Below are 24,115 nucleotides of genomic sequence, written 5' to 3'. Positions count from 1 at the left end.
TTGTATTCACTGGAGTTTAGAAGATTAAGGGGAGACTTAATAGAGACATACAAGATAATACATGGCTTGGAAAGGGTGGACGCTAGGAAATTGTTTCCATTAGGCGAGGAGACTAGGACCCGTGGACACAGCCTTAGGATTAGAGGGGGTCAATTCAGAACAGAAATGCGGAGACATTTCTTCAGCCAGAGGGTGGTGGGCCTGTGGAATTCATTGCCACGGAGTGCAGTGGAGGCCGGGACACTAAATATCTTCAAGGCAGAGATTGATAGATTCTTGTTGTCTCGAGGAATTAAGGGCTACGGGGAGAACGCTGGTAAGTGGAGTTGAAATGCCCATCAGCCATGATTGAATGGCGGAGTGGACTTGATGGGCCGAATGGCTTTACTTCCACTCCCATGTCTTATGGTCTTATAGTTAAGGATAATAGATAATATTTTTCGGACTGAGGTGAGGGAAAAAAATCTTCACCCAGAAAGTTCCGAGACTGAGGAAGTCACTGCTACAGAAAGTGGTGGAGGCCAAAACTTCGTGTGTTTTCAAGAAGGAGGTAGATATAGCTCTTGTGGTTAAACTGACCTCAGTGGTGGGCAAGTTGTTGGAGGGAATTCTGAGGGACAGGAAATACATGTATTTAGAAAGGCAAAGACTGATTAGGGATAGTCAACATGGCTTTGTGCGTGGGAAATCATGTCGCACAAACTTGATTGAGTTTTTTGAAGAAGTAACAAAGAAGATTGATAAGGGCAGAGCAGTAGATGTGATCCATAAGGACTTCAGTAAGGCGTTCGGCAAGGATCCCCATGGGAGACTGATTAGCAAGGTTGGATATCATGAAATACAGGCAGAACTAGCCATTTGGACACAGAACTGGCTCAAAGGTAGAAGACAGAGGGTGGTGGTGGAGGGTTGTTTTTCCAGACTGGAGGCCTGTGACCAGTGGAGTACCACAAGGGTCGGTGCTAGGTCCTCTACTTTTTGTCATTTACATAAATGATTTGGATGCGAGCATATGAGGTACAGTTAGTAAGTTTGCAGATGACACCAAAATTGCAGGTGCAGTGGACAGCGAAGAAGGTTACCTCAGATTACAACAGGATCCTGATCAGATGGGCCAATGGGCTGAGAAGTGGCAGATGGAGTTTAATTCAGATGAATGTGAGTGCTGCATTTTGGGAAAGCAAATCTTAACAGGACTTATACACTTAATGGTAAGGTCCTAGGGAGTGTTGCTGAACAGAAAGCCTTGGAATGCAGGTTCATAGCTCCTTGAAAGTGGAGTCCTAGATAAGATAGTGAAGAAGGCATTTGGTATGCTTTCCTTTATTGGTCGGAGTATTGAGTACAGGAGTTGGGATGTCATGTTGTGGCTATACAGGACATTGGTTAGGCCACTGTTGGAACACTGCATGCAATTCTGGTTTCCTTCCTATCGTAAAGATTTGGAAGTCCAGAACTAGAGGGCACAGGTTTAGGGTGAGAGGGGAAAGATATAAAAGAGGCCTAAGGGGCAACTTTTTCACGCAGAGGGTGGTACGTGTGTGGTATGAGCTGCCAGGTGATGTGGTGTAGGCTGGTATAATTGCAACATTTAAGAGGCATTTGGACAGGTATATAGGAAGGGTTTGGAGGGATATGGGCTGGGTGCTGGCAGGTGAGACTAGATTGGGTTGGGATATCTGATCAACTTGGACAGGTTGGACCGAAGGGTCTGTTTCCATGCTGTACATCTCTATGACTCTATGGTCAAGGGATTATGGGAGGGGATCGGATTAGGGTAATGAGCTCAATGATCAGCCATGATTATACTGAACAGCAGAGCATGCTCAAGGGGTCAAATGGCTTCTGTGTTTCTATGTAAGCCCAGAGCTTGGCAAATTAAGACTTCATAGCCTATATTTTTAAAATTTGCAGATGCCTCCAGCATTAATGGAACTTCTGCTCACCTAAATTTTAATCTCTTGACCACTGTTAAAAAATCTAAATTGACATTAACAACACAGGGCACATACTTATACAACCATAACAGCTACCAGCTACAAGGACAATGAGGTAGATTACACTGACAAGATCCCTTCCAAGCCACACACCGTTCGGACTTGGAACTACAACACACTGGTCCTTGCAATTTTTTACCCACAGCATGTGGGTGTAGCTACAGCAAGTGAACTACAGTGGCTAAGAAAACAGCTCACCACCACCACCACCACTTATTAAAGCCAATTAGAGATAAGCAACAAATATTGGCTTAGTCACCAACACTCACATCCAATGAAAGTATAAGAAAAAATACAAACTTCTTGGATTATCACATAATTGGAAACCTACCATCAGGAAACGTTATTTATTTTCTCATTAAAAATTGAGGTAAACTATACCCAGAGATACTAGGTCAAATCACGCCACTGTAATTAAGAACTGCAAAATCAAAAGAAAGTCAGCAATTCGCCATCTGCATAATCTGATTAATATTGTTGGCTCCCTATGAATAACAGGGAACCAAAATTCAGTTGCTGACCATTTAAAGTTCTTTTGGTAGGTCATGTTTTTTCACAATGCATTCAACCAGCAGGGTGATTTCTGAAGTCAGTAAGAAAATACTGTGGATACTGGGAATCCAAAATAAAAACAGAAAAGTGTTGGTCTGGCAGTGCCAGCATACACAGATTCAGACTTAATGAATCTTCTTCAGTGTTATTCCTCTTTAGATAGCACTGTGGATCTACCTACAGCAAATGGATTGAAGTAGTTCTAGAAGGCAGCACACCAGCACCTTCTCAAGGTGGAATGGACAACAAGTGCTGGCCCAGCCAGCAAAACTCCCATCCTGTGAAGGAATAAAGAAAGAACAAAATTTCTGAAGTCAGCTATGAGTTAATGGATTTGGAAAATATATAAACTGACAGATATCCTTCCTAAGAAAACATTAATGAACCAAATTATCAATCGTTTAACTGATTGTATTGCAATACAGAGGTTAATTTTACATTCCAGATTAGTTATCCATGACAGGATTTGAGCCCAGTGCAATACCAATGAAATTCCAAGTTCAGTGGACATTGCCATTTCTAGACACAAAGCGTGGTAGAGGTTTAAAACTCTTCTACAAACGGCAATGGATGCTAGATCGTTTGTTAATTTTAAATCAGAGATAGATAATTTTTTTTGTTAAGTTAAGGCATTAAGGGGTTTGGGTCAAAGGCATGCAACGTAGAGATAGGCCTCAGATCTGGATGGTGAAACAGACTTGAGAGTCTGAACAGCCCATTCTTCCTAAATCTCGAATAAAACAGTGAGATTCCAAGTTCAGTGAGATTGCCAGCCTTCCACCATCTTCTCACAATGATAAACCATAAATTTATTTATTAAGTCATCTGTACCATTCAGTTGGAAGACTGTTGAGTCACTCGGTCTTTATGATTCATTTACTGCGAACAAAAACAGTCCTAAAATGCAAGTAACTCATGCATTGCCCTTACATAAACATTGACAGAGAATATTCTCTCCCGCCCACTATTCTCTATGTTAAATGCATAATTCATCATTAGAAATGACTTCTGACTATAAACAATTCTGGTGGTTGCAGAATTTCCAAAAAGCTTTCATCTTTGGCCTTGATATGTGTGCGTGCGCCTTGTTTACCATCTCCGATTTTGTCACATGCTATGGCAGCAGGAAGTGGCTGGGGTTGTGGTCAAAGTTTATCAGAATGAAAAATAAAACAGAAACAATTGTTTTCTTTCCCTCTTGACCAATCTCTTAGAAATTGGAAAAGTGCAAACCACAGGTCAGTAGCTCTTTAATGAGTGAGAAAATCACACTTCCACCATTTTCCTGAGACAAGGAATTTGATGTTCTCCCTTGGAATCCCACATCCCCCAAGAGGACAGCTCCCCATGTGTGTCAAGGAGGACAGAGAGCATTGAGAGTTGGAGTAGTGAGGGAGCAGGTGAGAAGAGTGAAAGAGCAGGGGTGGGGAGTGAGAGCAGAGTTGGGAGTGGGGAATGAGAGTAGGAAGGGTGACTGAGGGGGTGTGAAGGGGTGAATGTGGGGTTGGGGTAGGGGACAGGAGTGGGTGGGGACAGGAGTGGGTGGGGTGCCGGCAGTAAAAGAAGTGCGTGACTGAGAGTTGATTAGTTGGAGGGATTGGATTAAGCTGGAGTTCGGTGTTTGAAGGTTTTGGGGACAGTGATGGGTTTGGGGTGGTGGCAAGGTTGAAGTGTTCGGGGAAGGGGTGGCAAAGTTGAAGGGTTCAGGGGGGACTGCCAGGGGAGGGGCGGAAGAGGGTGAAGGTATCAGGGTGCTGGAGGTAAGGAGTTGAAAATGTGTTGCTGGTTAAAGCACAGCAGGTCAGGCAGCATCCAAGGAACAGGAAATTCGACGTTTCGGGCATAAGCCCTTCATCAGGAATGAGGAGAGTATGCCAGGCAGGCTAAGATAAAAGGTAGGGAGGAGGGACTTGGGGGAGGGGCGATGGAGATGTGGTAGGTGGAACGAGGTCAAGGTGAGGGTGATAGGCCGGAGAGGTTAGGAAGAAGATTGCAGGTTAGGAGGGCGGTGCTGAGTTGAGGGAACCGACTGAGACAAGGTGAGGGGAGGGGAAATGAGGAAACTGGAGAAATTGCTGGAGGTAAGGAGTTGGGGTTTGAAGGATTGGGGCTGAAAATGTGCTGCTGGAAAAGTGCAGGTCAGGCAGCATCGAAGGAGCAGGAAAATCGATGTTTCGTGCATGTTTCAGGATTCTTGAATAAGGGCTCATGCCCGAAACATCGATTCTCCTGCTCCTTGGATGCTGCCTGACCTGCTGCGCTTTTCTAGCAACACATTTTCAGCTCTGATCTCCTGCATCTGCAGACCTCACTTTCTCCTATGAAGGATTGGGGGAGGGGAGTTGAGTGAAGAGAAGAATTTGATGGGGGTGAGAAGTTGGAAGGGTGGAGCAGGTGGTAGGTAGGGGGTTTGGGGGTGAAGGGTAATGGAGTTGGGAGTGAAGAGTAAGGGGACTGGGGGTGAAAGTTGGGTGGTAGGGGAGCTGAAGGTTTTAGGGGATGAAGGGTAATGGTGGGTTTGGGGTTGAAGTGTAAGTGGGTTTTACGGGGTGAAGTGTGGAAGGCAGGGGAGCTGAAGAGGTTAGGGGGTGAAAGGGGAATCTGCCGGTTGTTGATACGGCGAGCGTGCTCCGTTCCCAAGCGGGCCTTACCTTTCTCACACGCCAGAAGGAAGAGCTTCTCATCGATGGTGGTCTCCTCCTTGACTTGCCGCACATCCTTCAATGTCAGGTATTTGTTCGGAGAAGAGGACTCGGTGCTTTGGTAGAGACTGGCCATTGTTCATCCCCCCTCCCCCTCGGGGCGGCCAGTACGAGCGGCGGAAAACCGTCCCTCCGCCCGCGCGCCCACTGACCCTCCCCCGCCCCTGGCTCGCGCCGCTACCGCGCGCCTTCCCGCTGCCGTGCGCCCATCACATTCACCGTCTTTTGTTCATGCCCAGCCCCTGGGAGAAGATGTCTCCCAGTTAAAAAAAAAACTAGAAAGCAATTTATTATTTTTATTATCGGAGCAAAGCGCTGACGAGACTGCTGCGCGCATGTGCACTCCCGCTATCTCAGTGTCTTCTTTCCGTCGTTGTACTGTAATTTTTCCACGAAAATGAAGGGGGGAAATCTCAGAGAAACCTGTAAAATTCCGACAGGACTAGACAGAGTAAATGCAGGAAGGATCTTCCCAACGACCAGGGAGTCCAGAACCAGGGGTCACCGTGCAAGGACGTGGACTTCGAACATTTCAGACTGAGGTGAGGAGACATGTCTTCACCCAGAGAGTGGTGAACCTGTGGAATTCTCTGCCACCGAAAGCCATTGAGGCCAAAATGTTGACTGTTGTAAAGGAGTGAGATAAGGGATCAAAATATATGGGGAGAAAGTGGAAGCAGGGTACCGAGTGGGAGGATCATTCATCATCATCATCATTAAATCCAAAGAGGCCAGTATCCCATCAACCAGACACTCTTTATTTACACAAACACAGTACTTGAAACTGAAAGATTTCCTTGGAGCTTGTCCCCAAATTGAGAAAAATCCCTGACACTCCTGTTGATATCATTGGTGCTGGTTAACAACCCCAATTGGAAACTCATATTCAACAAGATTTATCTAGCCAACCTTATTCCAATCACTACAATCATATTAAATGGTACAGCAAATTTGAAAGGCCAAATTGTCTACTACTTTTTTTTCTGTTTCGTTTTTTTCTCTCACACTCTTCTTACTTCCTCTTCGCTCATGAGTTTTTAAAAATTCTATCTGTGTCTCTGTTTCAGTGCAGTTGCAGTGAGCTGAATGGTCTCCTTCTGTACCACAACAATTGTGTGATCTTCTTGCATATCATCTGTCAGTCCGTGCCTGTTTTTCACTCGTCTCTCTCTCTCTCTCAGTTTTTTCAAGAATTTCCGCGTTCCATCTCTTTCTGTATTCCCTGTAATTTCACACTTTCAGTTTTGTGCAGGTGAAAACCTAGATGTTTCCCTTTGGTTATTGAAAGGTCTCCTTTATTTTTCTAAATTTTGTTCTTACAATATGAGGAAGGTAGTGAGAAGTGACTGAGGAGGAATCTAGGAAAACTTTGCTGGCTTGTCACAACTGAAAAAGGGATTGTGGAGAACCCGGAGTTCAACAGGAACAGCATCTAACCATTTTGGGAGTGGCCATTTTGGATAGGGGCTGTGAGGTCAAAGTGTGAATTTTGATGAGCATCAGGTTTTGCTGAGCAGGACAAGCAGCATCAAGGTATGTAAAGATAAGATCTTTCATTTTCTTTCAGAGTCATAGAGATGTACAGCCTTGAAACAGATCCTTCTGTTCATGCCGACCAGATATCCCAACCCAATCTAGTCCCACCTGCCAGCACCCGGCCCATATCCCTCCAAACCCTTCCTATTCATATACCCATTCAAATGTCTTTTAAGTGTTGCAATTGTACCAGCCTCCACCACTTCCTCTGGCAGCTTATTCCATACACGTACCACCCTCAGTGTGAAAACGTTGCCCCTTAGGTCTCTTTTATATCTTTCCCCTCTCATCCTAAACCAATGCCCTCCAGTTCTGGACTCCTCAACCCCAGGGAAAAGACCTCCTCTATTCACCCTATCCATGCCCCTCATAATTTGTAAACTTCTGTAAGATCCCCTCAGCCTCCAACACTCTAGGGAACACAGCCCCAGCCGGTTCAGCATCTCCCTATAGCTCAAATTCTCCAACCTTGCAACATCCTTGTAAATCTTTTCTGAACCCTTTCAAGTTTCACAACACCTTTCTGATAGGAAGGAGACCAGAGTTGCATGCAGTATTCCAACAGTGGCCGAACCAATGTCCTGCACAGCCAAAATATGACCTCTCAACTCCTGTACTCAATACTCTGACCAATAAAGAAAAGCATACCAAACACCTTCTTCACTATCCTATCTACCTGCGACTCCACTTTCAAGGAGTTATGAACCTTCACTCCAAGGTCTCTTTGTTCAGCAACACTCCCTAAGACCTTACCATTAAGTGTATAAGTCCTGCTAAGATTTGCTTTCCCAAAATGCAGCACCTCACATTCATCTGAATTAAACTCCATCTGCCACTTCTCAGCCCATTGGCCCATCTGATCAGGATCCTGTTGTAATCTGAGGTAACCTTCGCTGTCCAGTACACCTCCAATTTTGGTGTCATCTGCAAACTTACTAATTATACCTCTTATGCTCGCATTTAAATCATTTATATAAATGACGAAAAGTAGAGGACCCAGCACCGATCCTTGTGGCACTCTGTTGGTCACAGGCCTCCATTCTGAAAAACAACCCTCCAACCCCACCCTCTATCTTCTACCTTTGAGCCAGTTCTGTATCCAAATGGCTAGTTCCCCCTGTATACCGTGATATGTAACCTTGCTCACCAGTCTCCCAGGGGGAACCTTGTTGAACGCCTTACTGAGGTCCATATCGATCACATCTACTGCTCTGCCCTCATCAATCCTCTTTGTTACTTCTTCAAAAAACTCAATCGAGTTTGTGAGACGTGATTTCCCACGCACAAAGCCATGTTGACTATCTCTAATAGACCTTGCCTTTCCAAATATATGTACATCCTGTCCCTCAGGATTCCTTCCAATAATGTGCCCACCACTGACTGGTCTATAGTTCCCTGGCTTGCCCTTACCACCCTTCTTAAACAGTGGCAACACATTAGCCAAAGTCCAGTCACAGGTGAGATGCCTTAAGACTATCGTTGATACAAATATCTCAGTAAGAGGCCCAGCAATCACTTCCCTAGCTTCCAACAGAGTTAGGGTACACTTGATCAGGTCCTGGGGATTTATCCACCTTTATGCATTTCAAGACATCCAGCACTTCCTCCTCTTTAATATGGACATTTTTCAAGATATCATCATCTATTTCCCTACATTCTATATCTTCCATGTCCTTTTCCACAGTAAATACTGATGCAAAATATTCATTTAGTATCTCCCCCATCTCCTGCAGCTCCACACAAAGGCCGCCTTGCTGATCTTTGAGGGGCCCTATTCTCTCCCTACTTACCCGTTTGTCCTTAATGTATTTGTAAAAACCCTTTAAATTCTCCTTAACTCTATTTGCCAAAGCTATCTCCTGTCCTTTTTTGTCCTCCTGATTTCTCTCTTAAGTGTATTCCTACTGCCTTTGTACTCTTCTAAGGATTCACTCGATCTATCCTGTCTATACCTGACATATGCTTCGTTCTTTTTCTTAACCAAACCCTCAATTTTTTTAGTCATCCAGCATTCCCTATACCTACCATTCTTTCCTTTAACCCTCTCAGGAATACACTTTCTCTGGATTCTTGTTATCTCATTTCTGAGGGCTTCCCATTTTCCAGCCATCCCTTTACCTGTGAACATCTGCATCCAATCTGCTTTGGGAAGTTCTTGCCTAATACCATCAAAATTGGCCTTTCTCCCATTTAGAACCAACTTTTAGATCTGGTCTATCCTTTTCCATCACTATTTTAAATTTAATAGATTTATTCTAATTGCTACTGGAGGGTGGTTGCATGCTCCTCCTGTGAGATGTAGGAGATCAGGGAGAAATCAATTGTCCCTGACAACTGCGTCTGCAGGAAGTGTGTCCGCTAGCAGCTCCTTGCAGAGTTTGTTGTAGGTTGGCAGTAGTTTGGAGCAGTGGTTTTATTGATTGGAGTTTCAGGGATGTGACCACACCAAAGATTCAGCCAGATAGATGGGTGACCATCAAGAGAAGCAGGCAGGTACTGCAGGAATTACATTTGGCCATTCCTGTCTCAAACAAGTATTTTGTTTTGGATAATGTTGTGGCGACAGTGGAAGGGAGATGGGCGGGTGGTGGCCTCTCAGGGGAAAGCGACAGCAGCAACCAGACCAGTGGCACCACAATTGGTCCTGTTGTACTGCAAGGAGGGTCAAAGTGTAAGGAAGCAGTAGTGATAGGGGATTTTATAGTCAGGGGCACAGATTGGCATTTCTGTGGCTCTTAGCAAGACTCCAGGATGGTGTTGATTCCTTGGTGCCAGGGTCAAGGATGGCTCTGAGTGGGCACAGGACATTCCAAAGAGCAGTAGGTCAGCATGTGGAGTTATTGAGGACTAGGTTCAAGTTTGGTCAAATAAGTCCAATCAGAAGAACAGACAGGGGCAGGTTAATATGAGCTGACAGTTTGAAGTGTATTTATTTAAATGCAAGGAATATAACAGGTAAGGCAGTTGAGTTTAAAGTCTCAATTAACAACTACGAGGCTCTAGCCATTACAGAAGCTTGGTTGGGAGAAGGACAGGACTAGCAGTTCAACTTTCCAGGGTTTAGATTTTTCAGGCCTGATGGAGATGGATGTAAAAGGGTGGAGGAGCTGCATTACTGATTAAGGAGATGTCACAGTTGCATGAAGAGAGAACATCTAATCACCATGAGGAACAAATATGAAAGAAGATGTAAAAACATCAGAGTTGTCATAGTCACAAAAACAGAAAGTGCTGGAAAACCTCAGCAGGTCTAGCAGCATCTTGTGGAGAGAAATTAGAGGTAACATTGTGAACCTGGTGAGCCTTCTTCAAAGCCAATGGTGGCTTGAAAAAGTCAGTTTTTAAGCAGAAGATAGATTGGGGAGAGGGGGCTAAGGAGTAAATTATAAGTGGAGAGAGAGCCCTCCTTGGATGCTGCCTGAACTGCTGTGCTTTTCCAGCACCACTAATCCAGAATCTGGTTTCCAGCATCTGCAGTCATTGTTTTTACCTAAGAAAGAAAAGCAATTCGACAGACAAAGGAGTGGATGAAGGTCAGCCTAGGCAAACGAATGAATAGCTGCTAATGGGGACTAGTAGTGGCTAACAATGGGTTGTGTGTAATACCAGACCATGTGATAACAAGGTCAGGTATGTTAGGAATGGGGTTAGGACATGGGAGAAGGTGCCTCAAGCCCTGAAATTGTTGAACTCAATTTTAAAACCAGAAGTCTGTAGAGTTCCTAAGTGGTAAAAGAGGTGCTGTTCTTCCAGCTTGCCCTGACCTTCACTGGAGCACTGCAGCAAGCCTGAGACAGAGAGGTTAAGGGAATAAGGCGATGTGTTAAACTGTCAGACCACTGGAAGCTCAGGGTCTTTTTTGTGAACAGAATGTAGGTGTTCTGCAAAGTGGTCGCCTAGTCTATGCTTCATTTACCTAATGTAGAAGAGATTATAATGTGAGCAGCGAATGCAGTGGACCAGATTGAGTGAAGTGCAGGTAAACCCTGGACAGTATAGGGCAATTTAGCATCGCTAATCCACCTAACCTTCACATCTTTGGACTATGGGAGGAAACCAGAACACCCAGAGGAAACCCATGCAGACACGAGAAAAATGTGCAATGTCCACAGGCTTGAGACAGTGTTGAGTTATTATTCAAGAATGGATGATTTGCTGGTGAAGAGTGCACTCCTGATTTTAGACTAGATCATTGATGATCCAGCTTAAGATGTTTTGGCGAAGATGACCCTATCCTGAGGAACAACTGCATCCATACCTTGGAGGATAATCATTGTAGCTTTATGAATTGCACCTATCTTCTATGTATCAGTATGATCCCAGTGACTGGAGGTTATTTTCCTTTGTCTTGTGGTATTCCTGGATACCATGCTGAATTAAAGGATACTTTAGTGCAAAAGATTCTTGCTTCATCTCTATAGAGTGAGTGCGTGTCAATCATAGAGTCACAAAGATGCACAGCATGGAAATAGACCCTTTGGTCCAACACGTCCATGCCAACCACATATCCTAATCTAATCCCATTTGCCAGCATTTGGCCCATATCCCTCGAAACCCTTCCTATTCATATACCCATCCAGATGCCATTTAAATGTTGTAATTGTACCAGCCTCATCACTTCCTGTGGCAGTTCGTTCCACACATGCACCACTCTCTGTGTGAAAAAGTTGCCCCTTAAGGTCATTTTAATTTTATCCCCTCTCACCCTAAACCTATGCCCTCCAGTTCTGGACTCACCCACCCATGCAAAAGACCTTGTTTATTTACCCTATCCATGTCCCTCATGATTTTATAAACTTATATAAGGTCATCCCTCAGCCTCTGATGCTCCAGGGAAACAGTGTAATAATTTTGAGGTTGGAAGAATGTAATTTTTTGTAGGGGAAATAATTAAATGTCAGAATTCAACTTTGACAGATAAACTCTTATTTATTGCCTTTGCTTTTCTTCCATTAAGATATTTTCAGCATTACGTATTTTGAGGATGGCCTAGTGATATTATCACGAGACTATTATTCCAACAACTCAGACAAAGTTTTGGGACCTGGGTTCAAATCCCACCATGGCAGATGGTGAAATTTGAATATGATAGAAAAATGGAATTAAGAGTCTAATGCTGACCATTGACGATTGTTAAGAAAAACCATTATTTAACTAATGTCCTTTAGGAAAGGAAATCTGCCGACATGTGACTCCAGACCCACACCATTGTGGTCGACGTTCAAATCCCTCTGGGCAATTAGGGATGGGCAAGAAATACTGGCCTAGCCAGCAATGCTTACAGCTTATAAATGAATTTTTAAAAATTTGTCCATCGTTAAAATATATTTGTGGGACATCTCTGCTCAGTGGATGATCCTAGATGTCAGCAAGTGCAGCCTCATGTTACATAGAAATAAAGACTATTTTGTTAAAGTTCTCTGATTTGCAGGCATTTTGGGACCTCAGACTTTATCTCCCACTGTCATATTTTTTGGTGACACTTTTATCTTCATAATTCAAAAGTCCACATTCAGATGGAGATGCAGTTCAACACTAATAAGTGTGAGATGATCCATTTAGAGACGTCAAACAGTAAAAGGGAATACACAATAAATGGATATATACTGAGATAGGTAGATGAAGTGAGAGAACTTGCGATGCAAGTGTATAGGTCCATAAAGGTAGCAGTATTCGAGGCAAAGAGTCGTACAGCATGGAAACAGACCCTTCAGTCCAATGCGTCCGTGCCGAACATACATTTCAATCTGACCTAGACCAATTTGTCAGCATTTGGTTCTCATCTCTCTGAACCCTTCCTATTCATATACCCATGCTGATGCCTTTTAACTGTTGTAATTGTGCCTGCCTCCACTACATCTGCAGTTTCTTTGTCTCCACCACTTCCTCTGGAAGCTTGTTCCATGCAAGCACCATCATCTGCATGAAAAAGTTACCCTTCATTTCCTTTTTAAATCTTTCCCCTGTCACCTTAAAACCTATGTCCTCTAGATTTGGCCTCCCCCACCCTAAGAAAACGACCTTGGTTATTCCTGCTATCCATGCCCCTCCTTGATTTTATAAACCTCTCAGCCTCCGACACTCCATGGAAAAAAGCCCAGACTATTCAGCCTCTCTCTAAACCTCAAACTCTCCAGACCTGGCAACATCTTTGTAAATCTTCTCTGCACTCTCTCAAGTATAACAACATTTTTCTAACAGAAGAGCAACCAGAATTGTACACTGTATTCTAAAAGTACCCTCACCAATGTCCTGTACAACCAACTTCTGTACTCAATGCTCTGACCAATGCTTTCTTCACCTTCCTGTCTACCTATTCTCCTAAAGAATATCAACACCATACTATGTAATAACCTGAGAAACAACATGGTGTACATTCCTTGTATTTACAATCTACACTGTAATGTACTTAAACCATTATAATTTCTATTATAAATATTATACCATGATGTCAGGGAGTTAGAAATTGAAAAGCATTAATTTAAGATGACAGCAAAGAGGGAGAGGTTTTGAGTTTGCTAGTACAGTGGGTACTGAAACATGGAAACAATCCCACAAAGAATTCTGGAAGTGGAATTCACACACTAAAGAAAAAGTGGATAAACGATTTAAAATGAAAAGGCAATGGGATAGAAGGTGGGGATGTATCTAAATAGCCAAATCTTTCGGATGGTTCCCATAAATATGATAGCCCTCTTCTGTGGTTCTACTGTTCTGACTTTAACTATATTCCACTGTATGCTACACAGTGGAAGCGTACTTACAATTGGTTACTATATATTAGCCCTTGTTATTATTAACTATTAGGTGTCAGTTAGCTCAGTTACCTGGGTAGCTAACGTCTTTTAAAATTATGCCAATAGCATTGGTTCGATTCCTGTTTCAGCTGAGGTAGACTTTGAAACTGTTTCTTTGCTCTTCCTCCATGAAAGGAAGGTTGTAAAGACGGCATATGGCATGCTCTCTTTCATTGACAGCGGTACATAATACAAAGGAGGGATATAATGATGAAACTGTATAAGACACTGGTGAGGGCACAACTGGAGTGTTATGTACAGTTCTAAACATCATGTTGCAGGAAGGATGTAATTGCTCTGGAGAGAGTGCAGAGAAGATTTGTTAGAATGTTGCCAGGGCTGGAGAATTGTAACTTTGAGGAGAGATTTGGGTTGTTTTCATTGGAACACAAGGCTAAGGGCTGACATGATTGAGGTCTACAAACTTGTGAGGGGTGGAGATCGAGTAGACAGGAGGAATCTGTTTTCCTTGGCAGAGTTCGAAAATCAGGATTAATTAATTCAAGCTAATTGGCACAAGGCTTGGAGGGGACATGAGGAATAACTTTTTCACACAGAGGGATAGTGGGTGTGTGAAATTCGCTGCTTGTGTTCGTGGGAGGTTGAGACCCTAAACTGTTTTGAAATGTACCTGGATCTGCACCTCAAGTGCAGTAATCTGCAGACCTATGGAATGAGTTCCACAATTCACCATCCTTTGACTAAAGAAATTCATCCTCATCTCAGTTCTAAAGGGTTGTCCTTTTACTCTGAGGCTTTGTCCACAGGTCCTAGTCTCTCCTACTAGTAGAAATATCTTCTCCACATTAACTCTATTCAGGCCTCTCAGTATTATGTAAGTTTCAATCAGATTCCCTCTCATCCTTTTACACTCCGAGTACAGACCGAGGATCCTCAACTGCTCATCATATGAGAAGTCCTTCATCCCCGGGATCATTCTTGTGCATCTCCTCTAGACCACCTCCAATGCCAGCACATCCTTCCTTAGATATGAGGCCCAAAACTCCAAATGAATAGTTCGAGAGGGTTTAAACTAGTATGGCAGGGGATGGGAACCTGAGCTGTATACCGGAGGTGAGAGTTGAAGCAGATGAGGCAATAGCAAGAGGTAGACCAGCTAGTGGGAAGGATTTTCCTGGGAAGGAACCAAGGGATCAGTTAAAGTGTGTTTGCTTTAACGCAAGGAGCATCAGGAATAAAAGTGATGAACTTACAGCATGGATCAGTTCCTGGTGCTATGATGTTGTGGCCATAACAGAGACATGGATTTCTCAGGGGCAGGAATGGTTGCTGGGTGTTCCAGGGTTTAGATCATTTTAAAAGAATGGGGGGGGGGGGGCGGGGAAAGAGGAGGGGGTGTAGCACTACTAATCAGAGAAGTATCACAGCTACAGAAGCTTCTGTTGTCGAGGAAGATCTGCCTACCGAGTCAGTATGGGTGGAAATTAGGAACAACAAGGGAGCAGTCACCTCGTTAGAGGTTTACTACAGGCCCCCTAATAGCAGCAGGGAGATGGAAGAAAGCATAGGTTGGCAGATTTTGGAAAAGTGTAGACGTAGTAGAGTTGTTGTAATGGGTGACTTTAACTTTCCCAATATTGATTGGAACCTCCGAGCAGAAGATTTGAATGGAGCCATTTTTGTAAGGTGTGTTCAGGAGGGTTGACAGGCCGACGAGGGCAGAGGCCATTCTACACTTAGTGCTCGGAAACGAGCCGGGGCAGGTATCGGATCTTTTGGTGGGAGAGCATTTTGGTGATAGTGACCACAACTGCCTCACATTCTACATAGCTATGGAGAAGAAGAGAATTAGGCAAAATGGGAGGATATTTAATTGCGGAAGAGGAAACTATGATGCGATTAGACACGAGTAGGAAGCATGGATTGGGAGCAATTGTTCCATGGTAAAGGCACTGTAGACATGTGGAGACTGTTTAAGGAACAGTTGTTGCAAGTGATGAATAAATATGTCCCTCTGAGACAGTCAAGAAGTGGTAAGATAAAGGAACCTTGGATGACGACAGCGGTGGAGCTTCTTGTCAAAAGGAAAAAGGTAGCTTTCATAAGGTGGAGGAAGCTAGGGTCAAGCTCAACTCTAGAGGATTACAGGCAGGCGAGAAAGGACCTCAAAAATGGTCTTAGGAGAGCCAGGAGGGGGCACGAGAAAGTCTTTGGCAGAACGGATTAGGGAGAACACAAAGGCATCTTACACTTATGTGAGGAATAAGAGAACGATCAAAGAAAGAGTAGGGCCGATCAGGGATAGCATAGGGAATTTGTGTGGAGTCTGAGGAGGTAGGGGAAGCCCTAAATGAGTTTTTTGCTTCTATCTTTACGAAAGAAACAAACTTTGTAGTGAGTGAAACCTTTGAAGAGCAGGTGTGCATGCTGGAATAGATAGAGATAGAGGAAGCTGATGTGCTGAAAATTTTGTCAAACATTAAGATTGACAAGTCACCAGACCCGGACCAGATTTGTCCTCAGCTGCTTTGGGAAATGAGAAATGCAATTGCTTCGCCACTTGCAAAGATCTTTGCATCTTCGCTCTCCACTGGAGTCGTACCTGAGGACTGGAGAGAGGCAAATGTAATTCCTCTCTTCAAGAAAGGAAATAGTGAAATCCCCGGCAATTACAGACCAGTCAGTCTCACGTCCGTCGTCTGCAAGGTCTTAGAAAGGATTCTGAGGGATAGGATTTATGACCATCTGGAAGAGCATGGCTTGATTAAATGCAGTCAACACGGCTTTGTGAGGGGCAGGTCATGTGTCACAAACCTTATCGAGTTCTTTAAGGATGTGACGAGAAAAGTTGATGAGGGTCGAGCTGTGGATGTGGTGTATATGGACTTCAGCAAGGCATTTGATAAGGTTCTCCATGGTAGGCTCATTCAGGTCAGGAGGAGTGGGATACAGGGGAACTTAGCTGTCTGGATACAGAATTGGCTGGCCAACAGAAGACAGCGAGTGGTAGTAGAAAGAAAATATTCTGCCTGAAGGTCTGTGGTGAGTGGTGTTCCACAGGGCTCTGTCCTTGGGCCTCTACTGTTTGTAATTTTTATTAATGACTTGGATGAGGGATTGAAGAATGGGTCAGCAAGTTTGCAGATGACAAAAAGGTTGGAGGTATCGTTGACAGTAAAGAGCGCTGTTGTAGGCTGCAGCGGGGCTTTGACAGGATGCAGAGATGGGCTGAGAGGTGGCAAATGGAGTTCAACCTGGATAAATGCGAGGTGATGCATTTTGGAAGGTCGAATTTGAAAGCTGAGTACAGGATTAAGGATAGGATTCTTGGCAGTGTGGAGGAACAGAGGGATCTTGGTGTGCAGGTATATAGATCCCTTAAAATGGCCACCCAAGTGGACAGGGTTGTTAAGAAAGCATATGGTGTTTTGGCTTTCATTAACAGGGGGATTGAGTTTAAGAGTCGTGAGATCTTGTTGCAGCTCTATAAAACTTTGGTTAGACCGCACTTGGAATACTGCGTCCAGTTCTGGTCGCCCTAATATAGGAAAGATGTGGATGCTTTGGAGAGGGTTCAAAGGAGGTTTACCAGGATGCTGCCTGGACTGGAAGGCTTATCTTATGAAGCGAGGTTGTCTGAGCTCGGACCTTTTTCATTGGAGAAAAGGAGAGGAGAGGGGTCTTAATTGAGGTATACAAGATAATGAAAGGCATAGATAGAGTTGATAGCCAGAGACTATTTCCCAGGGCAGAAATGACCAACACGAGGGGTCATAATTTTAAGCTGGTTGGAGGAAAGTATAGAGGGGATGTCAGAGGCGGGTTCTTTACACAGAGAGTTGTGAGAGCATGGAATGCGTTGCCAGCAGCAGTTGTGGAAGCAAGGTCATTGGGGACATTTAAGAGACTATTGGATATGCATATGGTCACAGAAATGTGAGGGTGCATACATGAGGATCAGTGGTCGGCACAACATCATGGGCTGAAAGGCCTGTTCTGTGCTGTACTGTTCTATGTTCTCTATGTTCTAATTAAACTGCATTCAAATGCATTCTGACCAGAGCCTCATACAGCCTAAGCAGTACATCTCTGCTGTTGTATTCTAGCCCTCTTTAAATGAACTAACATTGCATTTGCTTTCTAACTGAACCTTATAATTCAAACCCTCCAATCCCAGTAATATCCTCGTAAATCTTTTCTTCTCCCTCTCCAATTTAATAATATGCTCCCTGAAGCAGGGTGACCAGAAGTGTACACCTTACTCTAAAAATGGTCTCCTGTTCTACCCCAACATGAAATCCCAACTCCAGTACTCAAATGGTCTGAGTAATGAAGGCAAGCATGCCAAAAGCCTTCTTTATCAACCTGTCTACTGGAGATGCAACTTTTAAAAAATGATGTACCTGAACCCCTTGGTGTCTCTATATGACAATATTCTCCAGGGCCCTACCAGGTAACTATATAAGTCCAACTCTTGTTTGTCTTACCAAATTGCAACACCTCACATTTATCCAAATTAAACTCCATCTGCCATTCCTCAGGCTATTGGCCCAAGTCACCTGCAAACCTAGCCATTGAAGATTTTGAAAACAAGGATCGAATTTTTAAATTGAGCCATTGGTTAACTGGTTAGCCAGTGTGGATTAGGGAGCATAGGACTGATCGGAGAACAATATGATGAGAATGAAGATGAAAGCAGCAGAGTTGAGAGAGTGGTTCTAGAAAAGCACAGAAGGTCAGGCAGCATCCAAGGAGCAGGAGAATCGACATTTCGGGCAAAAACCCTTCCTCATTCCTGATGAAGGGCTTATGCCCAAAATGTTGATTCTGCTGCTTCTTGGATGCTGCCTGACCTGCTGTGCTTTTCCAGCACCACACTCTCAACTCTGATCTCCAGCATCTTCAGTCCTCACTTTCTCTGATATAATCAGCAGAATTTGAATGAGTTTTATGAAGGGTAAAATGTTGGAGACAGCCCAGAACATGTTGAAATGGTAAAATCTAGAGGTAATGATTGAATGTTTCAACAGCAGACAGCTTGTATCAAGGGTGACTGAGTATTTTATGAAGGTGGTAATTGGCAACAACAGTAATTAGAGAAAGATGTCATTGGAGACTAAAGTATGACATCAGTATTGTGAACAATGTTTTCAACCTCAATCAGTTACCTGGCAGAAGAACACTGTCAGTGGCTAAGGAACAGAATTTATCAAAGGGGTCAAAGATGATGGCATTCACATAAATCTTCAGTTGGAGGAAATTTCTGCTGAAGTTTGTCAAATAGTTTGACAATTTAGAGATGGGGTTCAAATGGGTAATGATCAGGTGTGGGAGGGGCTAGATTCTGATAGAAGGATTCAAGATTCGAGTTCCAGAAAAGACAGGCTTGGATTTTGGAGGGCAAAAAATTGTTATTGGGCTTTGGAAAGGGATGAGAGATGAATTGTTGCTTGCAAGGGCAAAAATATCAAAGGTTGGAAAAGGTTTTAAGAAAAGTGATGACAACAGATTTGAAGGAGACAGTTACTGAAGAGAGAGGGATAGAGAGAAGTGAGTACTAGTTAGTCAAATAACTCATTGGGATGTTTGTGTTTAGCTTTTAAAATATTATGCTTGGATGGTTTTTTCAAAGATATTGGAAGAAAGGATAGAGTTAGAAATTCAAAACCTTTTTAAATGCTCTGCACAAAAAGGAGAGGAAACAAATTTAATAATGTATGAAAGGGAAGCAGATAAATAATTGAAAAACATAGGGAAAGAGCTGGTGAATGAAAATCAGTGAACAGATTTCTTTCAGCAAGTTGTCACAAGTGTAATGTACTCTATACCTTCCAGTTCGCTGTTACACATAAAGGTCTGTTTTTTTTCATTGGAGAATATCAGGAAGACATTTAGCACTTAACATTATTACAGAGAAAAATAGACACACCTGTCGTTATTGTTGCATGCTCTTGTAAAGCAGAAATCCCAAAGTTGACAACTGCTCCATTAGATGTTACAATAGATCTCGCCTGAAGATTCACCATTGAAAGATTTGTAATATGAACTTACGAAGTAGAAGTTAGTCAGCCCCTCTGCCATTCAATAAGATCATGGCTGATGAGATTATAAACTCAAATCCACTTTGACTCCCTTGTCAGTCAAGAATCTCTAGCTCTGCCTAACAATAATCATGATGTGGAGGTGCCAGTGTTGAACTGGAGTGGACAAAGTTAAAAAATCACACAACACCAGGTTACAAAGACTGTAACACATAGTAGAAGACTCAAGCCACTCTACTCCACCCAAGAATTCCTGAACACCATCAAAGACACCAAGATAAAAGAGGATGAAATAATGGTCTCCTTTGACATAACAGCCCTGTTTACATCCATTAGCATCTACCTGGCCAACAGGCTACATACACATACACCTTACACCACCAACTTCATCAGCAAGGGCAACATCGTCAAGCTAGTGGACCTATGCCTTACTACCCACTTCAAGACAAACCAATGGAACACCCATGGGATCTCTGATATCAGGGTTCATAGCAGAGGCAGTAATGCAGAGACTTGAACAAACAACTCTGTCAACCATCCAATCCAAACCCCGCTACATGGATGACACCTTTGGCATCACTAAATGAAACGAATTAGAGGAAACCTTCAAGAACATCAATAATATCCTTAATGGCATAAATTTCACAAAAGAGGAGGAAAGCAACAACAAGCTGCCATTCCTAGATGTTGCAGTAGAGCGAACAGCCAATGGGGAACTTCAAACCAGCGTCTACAGGAAAACAACACATACAGGCCAAATACTGAACTACAGAAGCAATCATCCCAACACCCACAAACAAAGCTGCATTAGAACATTATTTCAAGGAGCCACTACACACGGCAGCACAGAGAAAGTACAAAGAGCAGAGGAAAATTATGAATACAGGGGTACTGATTATCCGAATACCAATTATTTGAAAATCGGATTATCTGAAGGAGATCTCAAGGTCCTGACAAAGACGTATGTCCAACACTGATTGCGCCTTTTGTTTACAGTGATTAAAAGTGCTGTCGAGAACAGTCGTGGACTGATGGGAGTGCAGGTACCCACTCTGAATGACTTACCTCCCACCTCATCTCTCCCTCTCCCCCCACACACTTTCCCTGGAGTTCTATACAGGTGTGTACCCTAAACCCCTCCTTTCCCAGATAATCTCTCTAATGTTGTCCTGTACAGGGCAAAGGTGGAACCTGTCAAAAAGTTGTGTATTTGGAGACTTACCCCCCCCCCCCCCAAAAAAAAGGCAATAGCAGCAGCAGACTTACTGTTGGTGTCCAGTCTGGCTGCCCCAGAGAGGGGTTGGGGCACATGGGAGTCGCGGGGGCGGTGGTGTTGGGGGTGGGTGGGTGGGTGTGGCGGCAGTGTTGGGGCGGGGCGGGCGGGGGGTGCGAGGGGGCGGTGTTGGGGGCAGACGGTGATGTGATTGGGGGCAGATGGGGCGTGGGCAGGACGCAGGTGATGTTGGGGGCGGTGTTGGGGTGGATGGGGGGCCGGCAGGCAGGCAGGCAGACAGACAGTGATGAGGGTGGGCGAGGGCTTGCATGCAGTGTGGTTGAGCTAGTCTCCTGAATGGGGAGCAGACTTAATAGAAAACTCCGAACCGCAGAGGAAAGGCATTGACTCGATTAACCGAATAATCAATTATCCAAATGAAATAGTGCCAGCCCATCTCATTTGAGGTTCCTCTGTATAGTGTATTCAAAAAGAGCAGTGCTCAATGAACACAGTCTACTTAATACTCAACAACAAATCCAAACAAGCAGACAAAACGCACCCAGAATCCCTAACAACTTTTCCCTTCATCAAAGACATCTTAGAAATGTCTGCCAGACTACTCAGACCTCTTGGCATCATGGTAGCCCACAAACCCACCAATACATGAAAACAGTAGCTAATGAACCTAAAAGACCCTATACAGATAACAAGCAAAATGAATGTCATTTACAAAGTACCTTTCATTAACTGTAACAATCACTACATTGGACAAACAGGCAGAAAACTAGCCACCAAGATACATGAACATCAGCTAGCCACAAAAAGACATGACTCACTACCACTAGATAGGAAGGACACCACTTTGACTGGGCTGACACATTGATCCTAGGACAAGCCAAATAGAGACATGCATGAGAATTCCTAGAAGCATGGCATTCCAACCAGAACTCTATCAATGAAGACATAGATTTGGAAACCATCTACCACCCTCTGAGAAAAAGAACATGAAATGACATCACCAACCCAAGGATACCTATACACATAAATAGAAAGTGGGACATAATACCAGCACTTCACCAGAGGCTCTGATGATGTTAACTAGTATGGTGACGAAACGTCTGAAAAGTAACCTTCCAGCTTAGCAAGCAAATTTATATCCCACCAGGTAAGAGTCCACCAGGTTTATTTGGAAGTACTAGCTTTTGCAGCACTGCTCTTTCATCAGATAGCTGTGGAGCAGGATCATAAGACACAGAATTTATAGCAAAAGATTACAGTGTCATCCAACTGAAATGATATATTGAATAAACCTAGATTGCTGTTAAATCTTTCACCTTTTAGAATAGGTTGCAGGTTTCAGTTCATTGATGTGCAAATCCCAGAACTTCTTTCCAGTCACATTCTCGAGTTAACTTAAGGTTTTATAAAAAAAAAGTGACGTCTCAGCTCAGACAATGCATTAAAGGTGTGACGTTACAGTCTGCCCATATCCCAATCTTGAGCCAAACTGGTTCTATTTCCAAAGTAGGAATTTATAAAATATTACATGGATTGACTGCTTACATTGACTGCTGTAGATTGTGTATTTTTTGAGCAAAATAGAATGTATCTGCAATTACAATTCTGCAAATGCAAATTCACCCCATAGACTTGTATGTGTGTGTGCGTGCACGCGAGGGAGTGAGAGTGTGCGTGTGAGAGTGTGTGTTTGTTTATGTGCATGCTTGGTAGAGTGTGTGATTGAATGTGATGGAGTATAAGGCTGTGAGAGGGTGTGCGTATGGATGTGAGTATGGCAGGTGTTGGCGTGTGTGTCTGAGAGAGAGCGTGTGAATGAGAGAGGGCCTGAGTGAGTGTGTGTATATGTGTTCTTGTGTGTGTGCGCGCGTAGTGTGGTGGGGTCACTTGTAGTGTGACATGAATCCAAGGTCTCAATTGAGGCCATCCTCATGGGTACTGAACTTGGCTATCAGCCTCTGCTCAGCCACTCTGCATTGTTGCTTTTCCTGAAGTCTGCTTTGGAGGATGTTCAACCAAAAATCTGAGACTGAATGTCCCTGACCGTTGAAGTGTTCCCCAACTGGGAGGGAACGTCACTGTCTGGCAATTGTTGCACGGTGTCCTTTCATTCGTTGCTGTAGCGTCTGCTTGGTCTCGCCAATGTACCATGCCTCGGGGCATCCTTGCCTGCAGCGTATGAGATAGACAATTTTGGCCGAGTCACGTAAGTACCTACCGTGTACATGGTGGGTGGTGTCCCACTTGTAATGGTGGTATCCATGTTGACACTCTGATACGTCTTGCAGTGATTGCCATGACAGATTTGTACAGTGTTGTGGTCAATGTTGAAGGCTGGGACAAAGTGAGGACTGCAGATGCTGGAGATCAGAGCAGAAAAAGGGGTTGCTGGAAAGGCGCAGCAGATCTGGCAGCATCCAAGGAGCAGGAGAATCGACGTTTCGGGCATAAACCTTTCTTCAGGAATTTCTGAAGAAGGGCTTATGCCCGAAACGTCGATTCTCCTGCACCTTGGATGCTGCCTGACCTGCTGCGCTTTTCCAGCAACACATTTTTCAGATGTTGAAGGCTGGACAGCTTGCTGTGAACAATGGTGACCCAACTACTCTATACACATACACACACATTCTTACGTACTCACACACTCATGCAGACGCCCTCTCATTCACATGCTCTGTCACACACACACACACTCACAGGCTTATACTCCATCACACTCATGCACACACACTCACATGCTCACACTCTCTCTCCCTCACATGCACGCACATACACTTGTAAATTGATGGGGTGAATTTGCATTTGCAGAATTGTAACTGCAGATAGATTCTATTTTGTTCAAAAAGCACACGAACTGCAGGCAATCAATGTAAGCAGTCAATCCATTTCACATTTTATAAATTCCTACTTTGGAAATAGAATCAGTCTGGCTCAAGATTAGGATACAGACAGACTCAAACCTCACACCTTTAAAGCTAAGACGTCACCTTTCTTTTATAAACTTTTAAGTTATCTCAAGAATGTCACTGGAAAGATGTTTTGAGATTTACATATTAGAAAACCAAACCCTGCAACCCATTCTAAAAGATTAAATACTTAACAGCAAGGTTTGTAGCTCAGGTTGAGGTTTAGGGTGTAGGTTTGCTCACTGAGCTGTAGGTTTGACATCCAGACGTTTCATTACCTGGCTAGGTAGCATCATCAGTGGTGACCTCCAAGTGAAGCATCTTCACTTGGAGGTCACCACTGATGCTGTTACCTAGCCAGGTAATGAAACGTCTGGACATCAAACCTA

At 43.7% G+C, this 24,115-nt stretch overlaps 1 protein-coding gene and 1 long non-coding RNA gene across 3 annotated transcripts in view; one reads left to right on the top strand and one right to left on the bottom strand.

Annotated features, from left to right (window-relative positions):
- The window catches only part of trpc1 (transient receptor potential cation channel, subfamily C, member 1), a 93,073-nt gene extending 87,697 nt beyond the window's left edge, over nt 1-5,376 (bottom strand). For both annotated transcript variants that reach the window (XM_060834512.1, XM_060834513.1), the window contains exon 1: nt 5,201-5,376. In XM_060834512.1, coding sequence (XP_060690495.1) covers nt 5,201-5,327 — 127 coding nt within the window. In that variant the 5' untranslated portion in view covers nt 5,328-5,376. The remainder of the gene's footprint in view (nt 1-5,200) is intronic.
- Nucleotides 5,377-5,656: 280 nt separating this feature from the next.
- LOC132821763 (uncharacterized) overlaps nt 5,657-24,115 on the top strand; it is a 55,467-nt gene continuing 37,008 nt past the window's right edge. The window contains exon 1 of the long non-coding RNA XR_009645352.1: nt 5,657-5,793. This is a non-coding gene — a long non-coding RNA (uncharacterized LOC132821763). The remainder of the gene's footprint in view (nt 5,794-24,115) is intronic.

Source organism: Hemiscyllium ocellatum, chromosome 13, assembly GCF_020745735.1.
Source record: "Hemiscyllium ocellatum isolate sHemOce1 chromosome 13, sHemOce1.pat.X.cur, whole genome shotgun sequence".
NCBI lineage: Eukaryota > Metazoa > Chordata > Chondrichthyes > Orectolobiformes > Hemiscylliidae > Hemiscyllium > Hemiscyllium ocellatum.
Note: the sequence above shows the minus strand (reverse complement) of the source record. Positions and strands in the feature narration are given on the sequence as shown.